The sequence below is a fragment of the Notothenia coriiceps genome, unplaced genomic scaffold (assembly GCF_000735185.1).
Source record: "Notothenia coriiceps isolate Sejong01 unplaced genomic scaffold, NC01 NC01_scaffold00005560, whole genome shotgun sequence".
Classification (NCBI taxonomy): Eukaryota; Metazoa; Chordata; class Actinopteri; order Perciformes; family Nototheniidae; genus Notothenia; species Notothenia coriiceps.
The window spans coordinates 163,626-177,085 of NW_011338261.1; the positions used below are offsets into that span (position 1 = coordinate 163,626).

General features: G+C 40.3%; 3 protein-coding genes and 1 non-coding gene across 4 annotated transcripts in view; 2 read left to right on the top strand and 2 right to left on the bottom strand.

Moving 5' to 3' along the window:
* The window catches only part of LOC104943012 (sortilin-like), an 11,839-nt gene extending 10,646 nt beyond the window's left edge, over positions 1–1,193 (bottom strand). The window contains exon 1 of the mRNA XM_010768332.1: positions 966–1,193. Coding sequence (XP_010766634.1) covers positions 966–1,193 — 228 coding nt within the window. The remainder of the gene's footprint in view (positions 1–965) is intronic.
* A 999-nt stretch (positions 1,194–2,192) lies between these two features.
* psma5 (proteasome 20S subunit alpha 5) lies at positions 2,193–7,011 on the bottom strand. Its single transcript, XM_010768318.1, has 10 exons — positions 6,912–7,011; positions 6,562–6,612; positions 5,968–6,034; positions 5,715–5,841; positions 3,849–3,916; positions 3,650–3,757; positions 3,323–3,381; positions 3,112–3,214; positions 2,807–2,893; positions 2,193–2,579 (listed from the first exon to the last, which is right to left on the bottom strand). The coding sequence occupies exons 2-10, from the start codon at positions 6,588–6,590 to the stop codon at positions 2,502–2,504; spliced, it is 726 nt and encodes a 241-aa protein (XP_010766620.1). The 5' UTR covers positions 6,591–6,612; positions 6,912–7,011; the 3' UTR covers positions 2,193–2,501.
* A 383-nt stretch (positions 7,012–7,394) lies between these two features.
* On the top strand, positions 7,395–7,466 carry trnae-uuc (transfer RNA glutamic acid (anticodon UUC)). The gene has a single exon. It is a non-coding gene; the product is annotated as a tRNA-Glu (tRNA).
* Positions 7,467–8,370: 904 nt separating this feature from the next.
* Positions 8,371–13,460, top strand: part of LOC104942999 (matrix-remodeling-associated protein 8-like) — an 8,906-nt gene continuing 3,816 nt past the window's right edge. Inside the window, exons 1-7 of the mRNA XM_010768319.1 lie at positions 8,371–8,618; positions 9,203–9,229; positions 9,317–9,622; positions 10,380–10,481; positions 10,560–10,693; positions 10,811–10,990; positions 12,029–12,170. Of these exons, the coding sequence (XP_010766621.1) occupies positions 8,567–8,618; positions 9,203–9,229; positions 9,317–9,622; positions 10,380–10,481; positions 10,560–10,693; positions 10,811–10,990; positions 12,029–12,170 (943 nt within the window). The 5' untranslated portion in view covers positions 8,371–8,566. The remainder of the gene's footprint in view (positions 8,619–9,202; positions 9,230–9,316; positions 9,623–10,379; positions 10,482–10,559; positions 10,694–10,810; positions 10,991–12,028; positions 12,171–13,460) is intronic.

A 13,460-nucleotide genomic window follows, 5' to 3' on the forward strand; every position in this document is an offset into this window, starting at 1 on the left:
ACACACACACACACACACACACACACACACACACACACACTCCTGTGGAGCTCTGGAGCTCTGGTCCTATTATTCTTCAACATTCCTCTGGACATCTGGGTTGTTGTTGTTGTTGTGCTTCCTATTACAGCATGTTCTGTACTAAAATAACAGAAGGTGCACTTTGGTCTATTATAATGTGGGATCATGGTTAATTTTATAAAAGAGTTCAAGTCTATAAAAAAAGGTTAAAAAAACCTGAAGATGCTGGGTTTTGTACTGAGAAAACAAGATATTTAAAGACATCTACTCAGGTTTGAGCAACTGGGAAAAACATTGTTCATTATGTTGTGAAATGTTATAGACCATACAATTAACACTAACTGTATTACACCCTATACCATTCGTCAGATGTCAGAATGGACTAATGGAAAGGTCAGAGACTGACAACCTGCATTATACAGATCAACAAAAAGCAGTGTAGTTCTTCTATCAAAACATTTGCAATATATGCAAATGTTCGCTTCTTTCAGTCATTCCTAGAAGTCCATCTGTCCACAACCCAAATATATTAATTGGACTCCAGTGTACTATAAGGAGAAGCAAAAACTCCTTAAGGTGGAGGCAAATGTTGACTTTATGATCGATCGACTATTAACACGGTAAGGAGGAACTACTCGAAAAGTCATATAGATCGTTTACGTGCGTCTTTTAACATTACAGATGGCTTTCAAACAGAAGCATTCCCTCTGTTGCAGTATACATGTTCATGTTATATCATCTAAAGTTATCAGGGTCTATATGTTTGGTGGTGTAATTTGAAAATGTGTGGACACTATTTGCAGCTCCATGTGACCAAAGACACATTGGAAGTAGCCCGTGAGTTTACCCCAACAGCAGCAAGCATTAAGATGAGGCTACTTCCCCTCTTCTGAAAGTTTATGTTGTTATGGTGGTTCAAAAATAAACTTAAACAAGTCACTTACAGAGTGGGTGCTGTTCTGCAGGGTTGACTCTACTCCATGCAGGGCTGTACATGTCTGTTCATTCAGTCCAGCGCTGCGTTTCGAGAGCTCCAACTTCTCTAAACTATGTCGCTCTTCATCACTGCCAAACTCCCTCTGTAGCCTCCTCAAACCTGATAAGTTGTCTCCCTCTGTGCCCAGAGCAGACCAAAACAGTCCGAGCGCCAAAACGCCAGACACGGAGATCATGTTTACAAGAAGACTGCCCAACTTTGGACTCGCAAGAAGCTTTTCTGTCCCAACAGTTGGCTCCACATGCCCCCCTCATCACCAAATGCATGTTCAATAACGGCCCATGCACCGGGGCAGGTGATTGGTCAGTAGCAGAATAAGCTTCACGCTGATTGGACGGCGGGAATCTTCCTCAACTGAGATGTCAGGGGTCTGATGGTGTGACGCTGCCCCCTGGTGGAAAGACTGCGCGGTGACCAGGAAAAGTTGTAATCTTTTTAATTGGAGAATGTATTCCTTGAATTTGAATTCCAAGAAACATAAGAAAAGCAGAACAACAAGTCTGGATTATAGGGTTCCCACTTCAAAATGTGATTAGTTTCCCTTAGGAATATCTAAAGTATTTATGACTATGATCATTTTAGCAATTACTTGAATAGTTCCAAAACATGAAGTACTGTAATTAAGGCACACATATAACTATTACAATTGTCCACAATAGGATCCTAAATAGTTAAGTAATTCATTACTTCAACTTCAAACTAGCTTTTATTGTATCCGTTAGTGGGTTTCATTTATTTTAGAATAATAAATTAATGTAAACATTTTCAGAGGATAAGTACATGACCGTCCAAAAAGGAAAATGAAGGAGCTAGTGAAAGATACTAAAATTAAAGAAAAAATTACTTCATCTATATAGACATATATTATATACACACATTTTCTTTTTAACGGAGGCCATTTTTCACTTTCTTAATATCGTGATGGGACACCACGGGACATGGGAGAGCGATATGGGTAATTTACACTTATGTGAGCTCCTTAAACCCCTACAATATTTTTTTTCTGAAAATAACTGATTTAAAAAGCTTTTTTGTTAGTAAACAAACTTCCGGAACTCACTGTTGCAACCAAATACCTGTTTATGTTAACTGTAATGTGATGTTTTACAAAGAACAATACTTAGTCGAGAGGAACCATGACATAAAAACTAGAACACAAAAAGAGTCAGACAACTTTCTGAATACAACAGTTTTATTGTACTGATTCGTAACAAAAAAATACCCGCCCCCCCCCCACCCCACCATAACTGTTTCCCTGCCGCTCCGTTGTAAGCGCTGGTCAGACTGCTGTACAGAGTTGTTCAGATACTGAGAGACAAGTTAATTAGCACGTTACAAAGAGAAACTTCTTAAGCAATCCAACAATAATCTGAATGCAGTAAGGAGAATGTGCTGATGGAAAGTTGTGGTTGTGTTGTGACATTCAGCCCAGGTGTTCCTCTCCTGCCCAGATCTCCAACCAGGACTTTCAAATGTTTCTGCTCTAGATATCCTTGATAACATCTTCCAGCTCCTCTTTGGAAAACATGTGGAAGGTCTTCCCGGGCTCTACTATTGCGAGCTACAGGAGACACAGAAGAAAAAAAACTGCATTTAAAACTCAGGATTAACACACTCACTGTCCTCTACGAACTTAGCACTGCTCAGCATTTCATTTTTCAAACAAAACAATTATTGAAAAGTGCATTGGTAATGTGGTTTCAACTACACATTTTTAAACCCAACTTTTAAGCACCATGTCAAATTAAAATCAATTGTTAAGAACTTAGAGAGAAATTAAGAACTGACCTCAATGTTGGTGGCGTTGAGCTTCTCCTCCATCACCTGCTTCAGAATAGTGAGGGATGACTTGATGGCGTCTTTCAATGTCATGGACTGTCAGTTGGCCAGGGAGAGAGGGACAAACAGAAAAGATACAACCCATCAATAATTTAATTAATTTCCTTTTAAACAACTGGTGCCTGTATGAAATTCAGAAAAGTTCTATATTTCAATACAAAAAATGTTAGGCAAGTTACTAAGTCACCCAGAAGAAAGAAGAAAATCAAAATAATGTTTATGCTGTCTCAACATAAACAAGCATTGGTCAGCACCTTGTGGTAGATCTCTTGCAGAGAGCTCTGTGCTCCTTCAGACGCTGAGCCGATGGCCCGAGCATCGCACTGCACAAAGGTTCCTGATGGGTCCATGTGGTACCTTCATTCATAAACAAATAACAGTTAAGAATCTGTGAAGTAACAGCTAAAAGTGACCATGTTTCTGCTGAGTCTAAAGCTAAATGCACAAATAGTAATGTATACGTACAGCTGGGGTCCTTTCTCATCAAATCCTCCGAACAGAAGGGCTACGCCGAATGGTCGACTCTGTAGATGATGGCATAGAGATACAGAGCAGAGAGAGAACAACACGTTACGCTAGTTTACTAGAATACCACCAAACATTAAGCCGTAGAAAAAAACATAATTGGATTAAAGTTTGAGTAGATGAGAATTTTCACACACAAAAAATTGCGCAATAGGTTAACTCTTGTTACTTTAAGTTTATGACCACTATTTATTATGCCTGCAAAGTTTTAAATACAACATATTGTTTAAACAGTTTGCCTCCATGATTTGTTAATGTGTGACTGACCATGGCACCGGGATCAGCGTCCTCCTCTCCGAACTGCAGCGCCAGGTTGGACACAGCCTGAGTCACACTCTCCACTGTCATTGTCTCATTGTAAGTGAACCAGTGGTTCTGTGGAAGAAGATATACACAGAGATTATTTCATAGTTAAAAACACAAAGTCAGTAAACTGCTTATAGTTCAGTGTTCGTGGCCGTCATACCTGTGTTTCCACTCTTGCTTTGTCAATAAGAGTCTTGGCATCAGCTATCAAGCCACTCATGGCACAACCTTTTAGGAAGAAAGAAAGAAAATGAATGAACTGCCAGTCCTGTTTATCTTTAAGCAACAATCAATATGATCAAACCCGGAGAAATGTAACATTATTCACTGTTTTCTAAGGGAATAACATTATGCAAAGTAAAAGATGTGTCACCTGAACATAAGGCAATAATCAAACAAAAGATGCACATTGTATTTAAAGCATCAATATTTTTGAAATGTTTGCATTGTTTAGATCTCACAAACATATTCGTAAAACATGTATGTTTTAATACAAAGTGCAAATCTGTGGTTTGACTTAGTCCATTTAAAATGTGCCCCAACTTTTCAGAAATCCTTCCTCTTTATGTAACATGCATTTGAAATGTATTAAACACACTATAACATTTCAGTATAATTGAAAGTAGAGAGATTGTTAGCCCAACATTGCTGTTTATCCAGTGCATGACATTAAGGATTTTGGGAGATGGCCCTGTGGGCCATCTAAGCTAATTTACAGATGGCCCTGAGCCCAATAGAGATTGCCCTGAAAAATGCACGCGGACGAAATGACGCACGAAGGGTTTGGGGGGCCTCCCCCTAGAACATTTAGATTTTTGCAGGTCTTAGATGCTGTCTGGTGCATTCTATAGACTGAATTATAAGATGAACCACCACAATATTACAATTTCAATTGTATTCTTCATTTCACTTGTTTGTGTTTGCTCGCTTGCATGCCCTGCATAGCTTTAATAAATACTTAAGTTGTTGGTCAAGACACTTTCCATCAGATGAAGGCAAATGCCTTCCCAGATGTAAACAAGTAGAAAACATTACATGCAGTTATAACTGCCAAAACAAACATTATTTACGCTATTATGGCCCCTGTTAAAAATGTTTGTAATGTTATCTACTGTAAGTTGGTCGAAGGAATGCCTCCTCATCCAGAAGCTGACCGAGCAGACCCGAGCAGCCGAGTGCATCCGCGAACCACACACAATGGCGACGTCAGAGTTCCCGTTAGCAAGCAAATCTAAATCTCTTTGGTCAAAATGTCAGGTCAAAATAATTTCCCTTTAGCGCAATACCGCTTCAGTTGCGCCACTTATGTGACAGACAAGAAGAGTATGTGACAGACAAGAGTAGTCAATTCTAATGTGTAACACTTAATGTGGAGAAAGTGATGTGCTGTATGGGTTGATTGTGCGTTGATCTGTTGCTAATGCCTCGGTGTTCCGGTGGGCATGTAAACAAATGCATAATGCTGCGCTATACTTTGTGGCCTCACCCAGTTGCATAGCGACACTTATTGTTTAGGTCACGGTGTCTTTTAATAAGCAGGTAGTCATATCATTAGTATAAACTAGCTGGATCTGATCGATATGGACATAAACGCGAGTGAAGTCTAATCTGACGGGAGAGAGAGATCAGCTGCTGCTGACGAGTCGACACGCAGCTCTGCATGATCACATGCAGCGGTGAGCGGACAAAACACACACTTCAGGTTAGAATATCACACGTAGCTATTTTAATTACCTCTCAAACTACATAAACTAGTAATAGATATGTTTAGTTTTACTGTCGGGTCACTCATTACTGGATCCGCGAGCTGCATGATACTGGTATAATAGATTGCCCGATCGGGCAACCAGCAGGTGAAGCTTCATGGCCCGAGCTAAATACTAGATGGCCCCGGGCCATCCTTAATGTCAAGCCCTGTTGTCTAATTCATGATTATAGTGAAGAGCAAATGACAGTCTGACGTTAACATGCAGTTCACTCAGCATTCAGGTCTGAGGTTTAGCAAATATGTGTCTGACTGTCTTACCGATGTGAGTATCAATCTCCACAATCTTTTCAATGCTGTTGGGCTCCATCAGCGGAGAGGTGATCCTCTTCTCCACAGCCAGACACACCCCCTCTGATGTCTGGATACCAATGGCTGTAGAGCCCAACTGGGAAAGCAAGGCAGACCAGACACTTAGGATTGTTGGATGTGAAATTTGTTTTCAAGTTAAGCACCAATATCACACAGAAAAAGTATATAAGCCACCTAAAGTGAGTCAGCATGCAATACTCACCTTTATGGCTTCTATGGCATATTCAACCTGGAACAATCTTCCTTCAGGAGAGAATGTGTTCACACCTCTGTAAGACAGATATAAATTAACATTTGTAATATTGTTATAATTAGTATTATTAGTAATAATGGTTATCAGTTCGACATTGGTAGAAACCAACTTGCGCTGCCAACAAAGACACATACCGTTATTTAGCATTATGTTGTGGTTAGTGTTTAGAGGCTCCATTGCTGAAAATTAAGCGTTAAAGTTGCCCATCTTGACTATAATACTGTTTAACACAGCCTTTGAATCTTAATTGGGATTTACTGGTTGAATAAAATGTTTTTAAAAAAAAAAGAAATGCTATTCCGAAAGTGAAAGAGAACTTGTTGCGAAGTGACTTGCTAGCTGCTAAGGTTAGCTCACTACCTGCAACAAACAGCTACCTCGTTCAAACAAGTGGATGAAAAATAAGCATGTCCAGATTTCCTGGTGCACTACACATCAACAATTGCCTGTCAAAACATCTCTTAGCAGAATGATGCTCTCATAAGTTTCCTTGTTCACACATAAGCGCTTAATTAATGACAAAGCAGTTTGTGTTGCACCTACCTGTCATACTCCGATCTTGTCAAAAACATGGTTCAATGTTTAGCACAGGACCTGCAAAAAGAGAAGAGGGTACTATGTGAGAGTCCAGCAATATAAAAAGTAATGATAAAAGGTCAGGACAATTCCTTGCTCCGAGTTTGCCGTGACACCGGGTGATAGCTAGCCTAAAGTTAGCTACGATACCGAGCAAGCATGCTAGCTAACTGACGCAGCTAATCACTCAAACTGCGCAGAAACTGCTTATTTAAGTCTAACCTCGATTTGCGGAGATTATAATAACATTTAAAAGAACATATATTGACAATTTAGCGACATCCTTTTAAATAAGTGCACTTGTTAGACTAATTTACCTCCAGTAACAAACCCTTGAATGAGTTCGCTTGTTTCAGGGGAAGCGTCTGAGGTGTAACATCCAAACGCGCCGGATGTCAACAAATCTGAAACGAAAGTTCCGCGTGTGCAGCGCTGTCTCTGAATATCCTTGGTAATCACAACATGAGGTTAAATATCTGCTTTTCAGCAAGAACTCGAGGGTATATTGTCTGATATACAATAAATTGATACCGATATTAAATAAAACATGTGATCCATTTACATTTTACAAAATAGGGCACGTTATAAAAACCTCACCACTGCCCTTAATATAAACTGAGATTTAAAAAGTATGGTCTTGTTTTTTCTCTTGAAATGAATCTAGAGCAGAATTAAATAATCAACAGAAAATCTGAATAAACGCTTACCTCGATTGATACAAGCCATATCATGATATTATTGGTTGTTGTCGTTATAGTGGGTAATTATTTTATCTACACGGCCTTCTAATAAGGCACCAGTCCCATATGGTCTAGCGGTTAGGATTCCTGGTTTTCACCCAGGCGGCCCGGGTTCGACTCCCGGTATGGGAACTACCATTTTAAGGTAAGAACAACTCGAACATTGATTGAAGTCAACTCTTCATCGCAAGACGGTCAATTATAATGTAGATTCAGTAAGTAGTCATTCTGCTGTTTCCACTGCCCACATTCCTTATCTAATTGATGCAGAAATATATGGAGGACGGAACATGGCAGAAGTATAAATAAATAATAATAAATGCACAAACAAATGTAAAAAATAAACACGGAAATAAATAAATACAGGAATACATTAATATACTAATACATAAATGTAGAAATACATGTGGAAATGAATACAGTTCTGTCCTCAATAGTAATACACCTTGCAATATTGTTACAAGGACACCCTTCGATGATATACAGTACCTGTGTAGTCATATCATAACATCAGCCACTAAGGGTCATCTTTGAGCTGAACAAGGCAGTGAAAACTCTATTGTGGATTAAGTGGGACATTGAGCTACTTAACTAGAGAAACAGGCTTACTATTGCGATATACACTGAATGTGATATGAAGGACTACAAAAGGGCCTATTAGTTTATTTGCGGTCAGGATTGATTTACTGATGACGATTTGTCCAGCACTATTATTATTATTGGTGAAATACTTATTTTGTTTATATACTTTAATAACCCAGTATATATGAATAATAACAAATTATTATCATTATAATAATACAAAATAATAATAATTATTATTATTATTACAATAATAATAATTATAATATGTATAATTATACTTGGAAAATACAGAGAACTGACATTTACAATAACTAAGTATTTTCTGGCATTATTTGAAGTTCTTGATCATAAATCTAGACTACATGTTTGAGTTACTTTTGTAAATTAAATTCTCTGAGGCAAGGGGATGTACATGCAGGCCGGTGTCGGGTTTCATTTCCCGGGTGGGATCAGTTGAGTTTGGTCTTGTTTAGGTTCTGTGTGGAAGTCTTAACGCGGTGCTGTCTGGTTCTTGTTCAAACACTGAAATCTGGTCAAGCGCTGCTGCTGCTGCTGCGGATGGATACAGGTTGCGTGTTTTATTACCCTAAAGCTCGCCTGCCAGGTGCACATCCTTAACATTTCTCTACACCATTACAGCAGTCAACATGAAGCCCGAGAGGGAGGACATCATTTTTCAGGCTCTCCTCTTGATCCACAGTAAGTAAACTAGAGTTTGGAGAGTGTAGCATTGTTTTACATATGTCCCAGTTGTGTGCATCCAAGAGTATGCATTCTGAACTTGTCATTATTGTTTTTAAATGGTTGCCAGTACTTGAATGGATTACATTTAAAGTGTTTGTTTTTTTCCCCATATTTTCTTCCAAGCTGCATATTTAAAGACTTTGAAATCACCAAGCTTATTTTAAGTGTTAGAAAACACATCATTGGCTGACCTTTAGAAACAGAATATTTTGAGTATTTTGAGATGAATATTAAAGCCAGCCCTGATCTGATGATTTCCTTCTGTCCACCTCCTGCTTCAAGCACATTCCTGTCAGATGAGTTTTACTGACTCGGGGTCCAAAAACACTTTTAGTCTACTGCACATTATAATCATAAGCTTCAAGAGTGCTTTGAACTATTGTTTTCAATAAGGTATATTTCGTTTTTTTTAAGCCTCAGTAGATTGGCATTTGATCTCATGTGCAGACCCTGAATGATTTCATTAATTGAACCAACTTGAGTTGAGTCTGGCAGTGTTTAAGTAATTTGTACGTTCACTACCTCTGTTTCTATTTCAGTCCCTGTTGCCTGCCTCTTCACTGCAGGTATGTTTTTCTGTGTGTGCAGTTGAGATTCATATAATGCATTTGTATTCAGGGGCTTAGTGTGTAAACACCCCCCCTCCTCTCTAGTGTCAGGTCAGTCTGGCAGCAGCAGCAGTGTGGTGGTGGCAGGGTACAATGTGAGCGCCCCCGCTGGGTCCAAAGTGCTGCTACAGTGTGTGAGCGGCCGCATGATGTGGACCAGAGACCAGCTGAAGGACAGGCAGAGGGTGGTGCACTGGGACATGTACCGGGCCCGGCCAGACTACGCCATGGAGAGGGTGCTGGACATGTACTCTGCGGGGGAACAGAGGATCTACAACTCCTACAACCAGGGCCGGGTGGGCCTCAGCCACAGAGCCTTCAGGGATGGGAACTTCTCCCTGGTCATCAAAGGTCACTCTCTTTCACTCTCATGTCTATAGCTGCTGGAGAATTGGTCTCATCATGTGACGGTCATTATTACTTTGTCGGTCTGATTCATTTCAGCTCAACTTCCATGTCACAAGTAATTTACAGTATGTCACGCATTTTCACAGCTGCTCTCTTAAGTGGACTAAATACACCCAGATTTAGGGTCAATGTACACTTACCCTCAAGTCTGCCATCAATTTTGGTTCAAACCAGTAGGGAAAAAGTGAAATGCTAGAAAATAATTATTTAGACATGTTATTCATATTCGATCATAAAATCGTCTTAATTTATGTATTTGTTTGTTAAAGTTACATTTCCCAATAGAGAAATAAGTCAGTTAAGTTTTCGGCAGAAGTTGTTAATCAGATCCTGATGCATCCCGTCTTAGTTTGAAATCTTGTCTTATATAACACTCATTTTACAAAAACAATTGTTTATTTCTGTGTGGTTAGCAGAGGTGGTCTTTGTGTCATAAAACATGACGCAGAAACCTGCTGTTTTTGAAAATTGCACTACAAAACTGAGTTGCTTCCAAACAGAAATAGTTTAGTGATTATTTTCTTAACATCTGTGCTTGCTTCTTGTACCTCTGCCATCTATTTTCAAGCAGCTGAAAGAGAAATTGGATGCAATGCAAAGCATTCAAGATTCATGAACTCATGAACTACAGAATGGCGTTTTCTAGTATTTTACAGTAAGTAAATACATAACAAATAATTCTGTGTTTTTGCATCCATAGACGTGACGATGAATGACAGAGGTCTGTACTCCTGCAACCTCCATCATCTCTACTGCCACCTGTACGAGACCATCATGGTGCAGCTTAACGTCACCAAATCACGTGAGTATCACGCAGCACTTCAATCTTCAATGCTGCAGAGTCAAAGCTGACTCAGTTAGTCTTTTGTTGCACATAAAGGTCGTAAAGAGCAGCGTTTCTGGGATGGACACAAGGCGGTGTATGTGGTGCTGCTCGGCAATACCGTGGTGCTGCCGTGCATCAACCGCCGCAATGTGTGGACAGACTGGAGCGATGAGGAGGAGGACCAGCAGGTGAGTGAAGTGCATGAGTTTGTTTGTATCAGTCTCAGTCTAGATTTACTCTTAATATAAAGGGATCATGTGGTATTTCGTAAAATACGTAACCTCTCTTACCTCTGTGGCCTCCAGGTGGTCCACTGGGACCGTCAGTCCCCAGGGGTCCGCCACGACCGGGCCGACCGCCTGGTGGATCTGTACGCCTCTGGAGAGCAGCGCAACTACGGACCTCTATTCCTCCAGAGGAAGATGAACATCAGCAGTCAGGCATTCTCAGAGGGAGACTTTTCCCTTTCCATAACTAATCTGCGGGTGTGTACAAGGAGAGTTTTTAACAGTAAACACAGGAGCCCTTTAGTTTCAGTACATACAGTAAAGAAATATCATATGGCAAGAGGTACACTTCCCACTGGAGTAGTGTTACTGTGTGTGTGTGTGTGTGTGTGTGTGTGTGTGTGTGTGTGTGTGTGTGTGTGTGTGTGTGTGTGTGTGTGTGTGTGTGTGTGTGTGTGTGTGTGTGTGTATGTAAACAGTGTTTCACAACACATGGAACCTCCATTAGTAATTCAGCTCTTAACAACTCTGTTGGGAAAATGAGGTTAGCAGTAACAGTACGTTGAGCAACTGCATACATTCTTTAAGACAATAACAATAGCAACATAGAGAACAATTCAAGATATAGCCAAAAGTACCTCCCAACAGTCCACTTTGAGTCGTTTGTAATTATAGCAAACAAAGAAAAGTTGACAGTCACGTCTTTGGATTGTCACGGTCCTGGTGTTTTCTGATATTGCTCATAAATCAGAACATGTGCTCGGTGTGGCCCACACTGTGGACGAGACCAGCTTCAGGCAACACTCAGCTGACTGTCACACCACGTCTGTTGTTGTTTCATGTTTGAAGACAAAAAGTATGTATAATTAGCTCTTATGTAACACTAACCCTTTTACCCTGGCAAGACTGCAATAGATCATTTCTTAGTCTTTATGCATACAATTAAATAGTGATTGCTTAACTCAATGATGAGCACATTTGTAAAGCATGTTTGTCACAACACAGGCTTGTTTTACTCCATTGCCCTTTAGATGCTGGCAATGTGAAGAACTTTTCCAGGATGCTGTGTGTGAAAAGATGCATGAAAACGTTCACGTACATGAATTATTTTTCAGATTTAAATATTATTATTATTATATATAATCAGATTTGATAGAATAATTCTGATTGTGTGCACATCCAAAACAATCTATTCTGGTGTTGTTGTTGATAACATTTGGATCACATTTGATTTTATATGAAGGCACATTCAGTATAATATGTGTGTATGTGTTTTTGTCTATGTGTATTCAACAGCCCACAGACCAGGGCATGTATTCCTGCCATCTCCACCACCATTACTGCGGTCTGCACGAGAGAAGAGAGTTTCAGGTCACAGTGGAAGCACCGGTGATTCAGGCCACCCTGCCAGCCAAAGCACTACCCAGTGAAGACAAAGGTAACACACACACACACACACACACACACACACACACACACACACACACACACACACACACACACACACACACACACACACACACACACACACACACACACACACACACACACACATAGAAGGGCCTAAATCGAGGGGATGTTTTATGACTTAGTGGATGTGAACTATCATGTGTACAATTAGGATAAAGACACACATCTGTTCTTTCCCTCACTTCCCCCTCTGTGCTTTCTCGTTTTGTCCGCATTTATCCTTGCTATGTGCAGCCTCAGACTCTCCGCGGAGTAAAGAAACATTAGAGGAGAAGGGGGAGAAAAGCCCTCTCTTCTGAACTCTTCTGTTTGTTTCATGAGAGATTTCCGTCTTGCAATGTCAGCTTGTCTGACGCCAGGCCCCTGAAACCACTCACACTCCCTCATCGCCTCGCACCTTCTTCTCACCCCTGCTCTCCACTTTTTCAATATTATACTGCAACTCAGCAGACATCTTTTATTGCTGTTCTCTCGCTGCTCAGAGTGGTTTGTTTTTTCCATTATCCATTTTCCTTCCTGCTTGTTCCTTTCTGAATTGTTAAGTTCCCATTTCTCTGTGCTTGGACCTGCCGTACTCTGAGTGCGTTTCAGAAAGAAGAAAGGAAAGCGAGAAGAAGAGAGGATTGGCACGTTGGCATGCCAGCTTCTTACCTCAAATTCTTGCAGAATGAGAGAGTTTTTTGTGTGTCTGTGTTTCCAGTTGGTTACTGAAGAAAAGCCCATAACGGCAGATGCATCAATGTGGGAAAATCATTGAGAGGGGTTTAGAAATGAAATGAGAAATGCCTGTGGTGAAGTCCATTTGTGTGTGTGTGTGTGTGTGTGTGTGTGTGTTTGATAGCGTGCCAACTCTGATCTCATTTCGGTGGAATCTCTCGGATACAGTGTAAAGACTGTATCTGAAGGTCCCACACAATTAATCCTTCACTTACTCCCGAGCTGTAGTGATGCAGTCATTCTATTGGTTAAAAACAAGATGCATACATGATTTATCTCCAGTGTAAGAGTGTGTTCGCAGTTTCTTTACTTAAGTCTACTTCAGTATTCTATCTTCTTATCTGCTCCTGGTTGCCCTCTCTGACTGTCTGCTGCCTTGTTGGCTTTGGCTCAGTTTCACTCTTCCCTCTGTCCAGCTCCGAGGATCCCACATGCTCAGCTGGTTTATTTTCATCCCGCTTCTTTCACTCACTCTTTTTATCATCTCTTTTCTCACTATATTTTCACCTTTCTTTATTAATAAGAAGAACTGTTTTCTGTA